The sequence below is a fragment of the Sinocyclocheilus anshuiensis genome, unplaced genomic scaffold (assembly GCF_001515605.1).
Source record: "Sinocyclocheilus anshuiensis isolate Anshui unplaced genomic scaffold, SAMN03320099.WGS_v1.1 scaffold4, whole genome shotgun sequence".
NCBI classification, from domain to species: domain Eukaryota; kingdom Metazoa; phylum Chordata; class Actinopteri; order Cypriniformes; family Cyprinidae; genus Sinocyclocheilus; species Sinocyclocheilus anshuiensis.
In genome coordinates, this window is record NW_015554075.1 from 1,852,229 (window position 1) to 1,860,085 (window position 7,857).

At 35.4% G+C, this 7,857-nt stretch overlaps 1 protein-coding gene across 1 annotated transcript in view; it reads left to right on the forward strand.

Moving 5' to 3' along the window:
- The first annotated feature begins 4,547 nt into the window (after positions 1 to 4,547).
- The window catches only part of LOC107668962 (protein kinase C iota type), a 23,823-nt gene continuing 20,513 nt past the window's right edge, over positions 4,548 to 7,857 (forward strand). The window contains exon 1 of the mRNA XM_016461040.1: positions 4,548 to 4,878. Coding sequence (XP_016316526.1) covers positions 4,799 to 4,878 — 80 coding nt within the window. The 5' untranslated portion in view covers positions 4,548 to 4,798. The remainder of the gene's footprint in view (positions 4,879 to 7,857) is intronic.

The window sequence follows — 7,857 nt, forward strand, 5'->3', positions numbered from 1 at the left end:
GGCATGACGAAGCGGATATCGTCCTCTTTTGGAAGGCCAAAGTAGTTTCGCTTTCACAACGAAACACAGTGTCTCCACGACATGGCGGCAGCGGCAACAATACTACAGCGAGAATAAATGTTACGCCTTCTTTCTTTGCGTGAACATTTGTGCGGTGTTATGCAAATCTTCCCACATCGTGACGTAGACATGTGGGGGCGTGTTAGAACGAGCCGTTTTAGGCGTGGTTGACTCTTAACTTTTATAAAGAATATCTCTTTGGATTTGAGACTTTAGTCTTTGCAACTTTACAGATCTGCTTTATGCACCAAGAGCTTGTAACACTCCAAAGAGAAAGGAAAAATTTAAATCGCATCATATGACCCCTTTAAGAAATCTCAAATGCATTTATAAATGCAGTATTGCTCAAAGGGTCCCCAAAATAAACAGACATAAACATAACACCAATAAATATTCTGGAAATTAAAGTGATTAACACACTACAATATGAATGCTTGCACCAATATGGCCTTTTAGAATCGCATTTCACATTTATAACACAGTACTAGATACCTTGAAAATTCACAAGTTTACAAAATTCCAAATTCATAACATTTTAAAGTCATTAGCTATAATTAAAATAAACAATTCATTTAAATGTATAATTAAAATGTAGGCTACAACTTAATGTACATATATAGATTTAATAATAATTCAAACAATTTCATAAATTAATTTTTATTTTATAAGATTATTAAAAGCTATTTTATTTATATAGGCTATGATACATTTACAATATCAATTTGATAAAACTGTTGTTATAAGACACAGAGTATTTGCAGTTTTACATCGGCATTTAATACAACAGTAATGAATTGTAGAATGGATAGTTTATTTAAAATCAGACGTTTCAAATTCAGCATGTTGGCCGATTTTCTGTGCGCAAATAATGTCGCTTGTTTTCTAGATCGGCATTTTTACGGTTTTTAATATTAAAACTGTGATGTGTCTGTCGGATTACAGTAGGTCTATATGTATAGTACAGTCTATGTCATACATTTTTTGGGAAAATAATTAATTAGAATAGGCGAAAATAATGAAGCGGGGATTATGGTTTATGCATAGGCTATTGTGCTACCACGAGCTTTCATTTGCCGCGAACTTCATTCGATCTTTACAGCTGAGTGATTTTTTGTTTAAAAATGTTTAATATTAGTTTATGCTATACGCCATTTTGTATCCAGACACACTATCCAAAATATATGACCTAGGCGATTAAAAAGATCATATTACATAGGCTAGATGCCCAGATAGCTTCACAGAGATAGCCTATGTAGGAATTCTAAACTTTTTCCTTCCCTAAAGGTCATTCAATAAATAGTTTAAACCTCCTTATGGACTGCCATAATCAGTAAAAGAAATTCTTTACAATGTAAAGACGAAGAAGATCAACGGAGAATTTTAAATAAAATATAAAAAGCCTAGCATTTACCAAACTTAAAAGCCAGACCTCTCTCGGTAACTTATCTCGATCGGTGTCGTGAACTTATTACAGTCAATTGTAAAATGATTGTGTATAATCCGTTTAAAGGCAATAAATATTTTGATAATGTTATATACCATAAAATATTTAAACATAGTCTAATTAAATATAAAACTCACGCACGTCGGAATTATGTAATAAGGCTTTTGTAGGGGGAAAAAACAACAAAATCTGTTAACTACTTTGTGTGACTTCCATAATGAGACATAATTTGACTCATTTTATGAATGAACTATTTATGAATAGTTGAATTGAATCAACTAAACATTGTTACAGTATAGCATACGCGGCATTTTAAATTTAGGCAATCACCTAATTATACAATAATTAGAAATGCTTAAAAACAGACTGTCGCTTACGAAGTGCGTTGTAGAATATCTCGGCAGGCCGAATGTGTGCTTCAGTCATCTGTCTATAGTCCTAACTGCTTCTAACAACCCAGTGACATGGAGAAACGCCCACCTCTCCAGTCGAGCCCCCCATGACATTCTTTATATGTGGGACACTGCGGTTTCTTTTAACAAACGATTTGACGGGAATCATTTTCAAAATATGTTTTTATTAAGACTCTCCGTCTGCGTCATTGGGGAATCATGCGATCGTGACGCTTTTGTCCCATGCAGTGAAGGCGCATCAGTTGATGAGTTACCTGCCTGATGTGAATATGAGACGTGAGGCCCCAGTCATGTTGGAATGCGACAGCGCGCTCTAAAATGGAGATAAAAACAAAACGGTTCTGAAGCTGAGAAATTTCTGAGCCAGCAGCACCACTTGCTGTGTAGGAGGACTTCTTGCAGCGCTGCTCTCCTCGTGAATTCTCACCACTGGCCCTTTTTTTATTATCAGGGCCTAATAAAGACACTAATGGTATTGCATTCTTAGTGGTATTTATTCAGTTAAAATCCGCTAATATAGGCTACTTGTAGTTTCTGATAGTTTGCATTAGTAGGCCTAAACTTAATTTTCTGTACGTTGTGTTCGACAAATTAACTTCGTGTAAAATACAGTCATTTTGGCTACTTAAATTTCACCAGTACAGAAGGCCTAGCCTATTAAAAATCAATAAATGAGCCATCAACCTTTGATAAATAAGATTGTTTATGAAATATCTATGTAATAAGGATGTAATAAGGATGATGTAGCCTATAGATTCAGGGTGCGTGGGCTTTCTGTACACTTTTTTTTAATAAGAAATTTATCACAAGGAAAGCAACAGTCTGTAATATTAATTCCCAAATAATTCTGATTGATTGATTGTACCATGCATAGTCCTATATGTTTAGTGGTGGATTTTAATTGTTTTAAACTTTGTAATTAAATTGCATACGTGAAGTTTCATTAGGAGTGCATCCGTTTCATTTGCACATAAACTTCAGTCTGCATTATATTAAACAATTATGCAAAGTCCTAATCGTATGTGTAACGTGTAAAATAGACCTTTTTTTTTTAAACCTCTACTGTTATACGATTTGATAATATTGTCAAAATGACATGGTTCAACGAGTAGACTAGGCTAGTTACAGCACACAGACTTGTATCAAGTAGGAATCAATCTGCGGCAATCTAGTACAGTAGTTTTGCCACTAGAAGGCGTATTACACCATGAATTATAAAATTGTATCATAAAATGTTTCTTGTAGCACGCAAGAATCGATTACCGAACGAATGACTCTTAAGATGGTTCTTTTAGTGGATGAAAAACATACCGAACAAATGACAATATGATAAGGTTCTTTTTACTGAATCAGTCGGAACAGTTACTGAATTAGCCTAATTCGACTTAATAATGAACAAGTTATTACTTTCTTCATGTCTGACTAGTTTACTGTGTTATGCTGTACAGTTTACATTTACATTTAGCAGACGCCTTTATCCAAAGCGACATGAGGACAATAGAAGCGATCAAAACCAACAAAAAAAGCAATAATATGTAAATGCTGAGACAAGTCTCGGTTAGCCTTAACGCAGTACATGTAGCAAAGTTTTTTATAGGCCTATAATAAATAAAAAGAAAACAAGTAGGCTAGAATAGGAAAAGAACAGGCAACGCTAATGTTAGAGGGGGTTTAACATAAAAATAAAACAAGTCAAAAGAATAGAGAATGCTAGAGGGTCAATTTTTTTTATAATAAATACAAAGAAAACAAGTAGATAGAAAAGAAAAAGAGAATGCTAGTGCTAGAGTCTTTTTAAAATACAAATAAAACAAGTCAAAAGAATAGAAAAAGAATAGAGAATGCTAGTGTGTCAGTGGGTCATTTTTATAATAAATACAAAGAAAACAGCTAGTGTGTTAGTGGGTCATTTTTATAATAAATACAAAGAAAACAGCTAGTGTGTTAGTGGGTCATTTTTATAATAAATACAAAGAAAACAGCTAGTGTGTTAGTGGGTCATTTTTATAATAAATACAAAGAAAACAATTAGCCTAGATAGAAAAGAAAAAGAGAATGCTAGTGTTAGAGGCTCTATTTCTTTTTAAAGAAAACAAGTGTTAGAATAGAAATAGAATAGAGAGTGCACGTGTTAGTTTAAAGGACTGCACTTATTCCGCATTTCAAAAATCATTGAATATATATTTTTATTGTATTATTTGTTCCTGATTTGCTAGGCTATATCTGTTCTATTGACATCTTTGAATTGCATTTTCCCACAAATATTTCTTCTTCAAAACTGAGGAATCGGTACCAGTTAGAATCGTTAAATTACTCATGAATCTCTACTGGTTTCTAGACTCGCAAAAGGATGCGAACTGCTTCCTTGGCTGCTCTTCTCCACCCTCTTCGGAGTCTGTGTGGTATAATCAGAATGCCACCGGACGCTTCCATCCAACCCAACTAATTTGAACATAAATATAATATATATCCAACATTAATCGTATTGCGGACGTTTAATATTTTCACCTTCTCTAAACTGTCTAGACAAATTATTTTTGTGATGCTTACAGTAAGTAATAATGTGTAATGTTTTTGTTGGAAATCCCCCTCATCCCCCCCTCCACATTCCGCTGTTTGGATCATTCCGTCTGAGGCCTGAGCGAGAGAAGGGAGTGTTTCCCGTCAGACACAGAAGTTTTACTAGTCCTAATATTTTCTGTCAGAACTTGAGTAATAATATTTCAGACAGGCCGATTCTACCACCGGGGTCAACACTATTTTGGACCAAGGAATAAGTCCAGTTTTCTAATTCCGGTTGTTATTTTTCTTCTCATCAGACGACAGCGGGCTAGCCTCATTAGCTAAGTTAGCTCGCTAGCCGGAGTACGGGGAGTTTATAATGCCCACGCTGCGGGACAGCACCATGTCCCACCCCGGAGAAAACCCGCACCAGGTCCGGGTAAAAGCTTACTACAGAGGGTGAGTAGCCAGTGAGACTCTGCGCTGTCCCTTTAGATGTTTCGATACACTTATACTCTTATTTCGACCTCTTAATTGTGTGGTTTCGGGATATACACAAATAAATGATTAGCCAGCTAGCAGGCAGTGTTAGCTAAGCCCAAAACAAAACTCTGATGAACTATTATTTCTTCCCGTCTCATAATAGTTCACGTAAACATACTAATTGTATGTTTGTGTATTCTTTGTGAGTTAAGATAAGTTTGGCTTATGGTGTGATGTTTGCAGAGCTGCGCCTGCCATGGAGCTAGATATGTCTACCTGTCTATTATAACGTTTGTGTTCTCTGTCACATTTAGGTGGTTCTGTATAACAGTAGAATTAAGGGAAAACTACAGTCACAGATACCTGTAATGAAATTCATTAAATGATATATGTCAACAGTTTGTTCATGTGTTATGAACACGATATGTTGATCATGATATTATTTATGTAATATTATGACAGATCTATTTCTAAACGAGTATATAATTGAATTGTTAGCAGAATGGGATGTAAACGACCTGTGAATTTGTTTCTTATTCCTCTTACTGTGTAGAGAACAATTCTTGAGTTGCTATGAAAATATATAACTTTTATGTGCATAAAGGAGCACATTTATGCATAACTGATTTCCAGTCAGATTTCCTTTCATGTTGACGCTTGTGCTTGTCATGCACTTGAATAACTTGTATGACAAGTATCTTTTGCCAGACCTGTTGGAGACTGATCTATTCACACTCAGCATGAGCGCCATTGTATGTGTGCAGCTGTCTTGATGATTCAATCAGTTTCAGTCAGTTGCTGCTGATAATAATAATAGTAGTAGTAGTAATAATAATAATAATTATTATAATATATTAATAATATATATTATTATTATCATTATTGGGAATTAACAGGTCCACTGCCATGTTTTTGAAATCTCAGTTTCAGTGAAGCTGATTTTGTTTTGGCTTTGAAGAAAAGCTCTGTGGAGAGCGTGAATTGATGGCTCATGCCTTATAAAAATAGTAGCACTGAGTTTGGACAGTTTTGAAACCCACCATTTGTCCCTGTATGTGTGTTCCCTTTGGTTTCTGTTGTTTTTCAGCAGGTAATTTTAGCCAATCTTTGAACCAGTTTCAACGCCCTTACTCTATATAAACCTCTGTTGTGGCCACGATGGAGGCGATCAGAGGTTGTTCCTTTGGTGTATGGAGGCCTTAATGGCAGGTTTCTGCCTGAATGCAGTAGAGTCTTGAATAAAGTGAAGGACATCTTACTCGCTGCACCTTTTATCTTCTATATGAAATCCCCTGAAGCCTGGCAAAGATGAAATTCACAGCCTTTATCCTCCTCTTTTTTTTCTTTGCCCTCTGTTCTTTTACTTGTTGCTCTCTTTCTGTCACTCATCTGTGTTTTTATTTTGCTCTTTCTTATGTGTTGTATGTCTGTAATAAGCATGGCTTTAAGGGGATTTGACCTATATTGCAACTCATATCAGATTTTTTTTTTTATTGATGTCAGATACAGAAGAGATGTTACTTTATGTCTTTATGTCTCTGCCTGATGTCATGGTCATCTGAGTTAAAAAGATAGTTCACCAAAACTGAAAATGATTTACCTATCCTCAGGTCATTCCAAACGTTTGTGACTTTCTTTTTTCTGTGATAGGGCTGTGCAATATCAGTAAGTGTTATTATTATTTTTCACAAACATGTTAATCTTGATTATTAATCAGTTGTTCTCAGTTGCAAAATTTCTTTTTCAGAATGTCAAAATGTTTTGCATAAATCAAGAGAATGTCCACTCTAGGCATGGGCCGATATGAGATTTTGACGGTATGATAACCTTAAGCAACAATATCACGGTATTGTCGTTACAACTCTAAAATGTGTTATTTTTAAATCACTGGGTAAAAAAAAAACATTTCCGCTGAACACAATATATTTTGTTTTTGAGCAACATACAGAATATTAGGAACAGTAGAATTTGTTTATTTTTTCTTTGATTTGTTTCCTAAAAAGAAGAAAAATAAAGACTACATCTTTATTTAACCTAAATCTGTAATTACAGTTATTTAATTTTAGTTATATAATTCATATACATATCATTTATATAACTTCATATAATTTAGTTATATAATTTCATATACATAATTTGATTTAATAATAACCCAGTTTGAAGCAAAAACAGAATGTTCTCTTCTGACTAGCTTTGTGAAAGTATACTACATGCCTGAACGAAACAAACAGCAGAAGCTCTGAATGAGATGCAGATTCACTCTCTGACAGCAGGAGGCGCTACTGAAACACTGTTTTAATATGAACTATACATAGACGAGATGAAAAGAAAATACCATGTAAACTTTTCTGAAGACAGTCAGTTCCCCTCAGAAACACATTCATATAAACCCCCAAATCAATATTGAGGATTTTCTTCCAATAGTGTTTTTCTCTGTGCGTCCGTATTCAGCGTTTCTGGCCTCTGTTAACGGGCATTTACAGACTTCATATTTTCACATAAATGACATTTTGGAAAATGATTGCATTGCAACGCAGTTTGTGCAAGTCCAGAACAGAGATGAGTTGCAATAAGACAAAAAACGTCCGGTTGCCGATTGCATAAATTCCAGGGGAAGCTCCTTAAGTTCGGCCATCCTACACACACGTGACTGACCGCTCACTCCAACAGGAGGAGGAGGCTCGTGTTACTCTCTACACTGCACTCAACCTGAGGGATTCCTACACTTTCAGTCTTTGAGGAGACATGAAAAACAGTGCATACCGCAGGAATGGTATAACGGAAAATATTAGTGGTTTTGAAACCGTGAAATTTTCAAATCGCGGTATAACTTGAAACCGGTAATTGGCCCATGCCTAGTCCACTCTAGGGTTGGGCCGATACACGATGCCATCATCCATCGCCGATGGCTGATAGACATCACGATGTTGAGCCGGCATCGTGATCCCCCCCCCC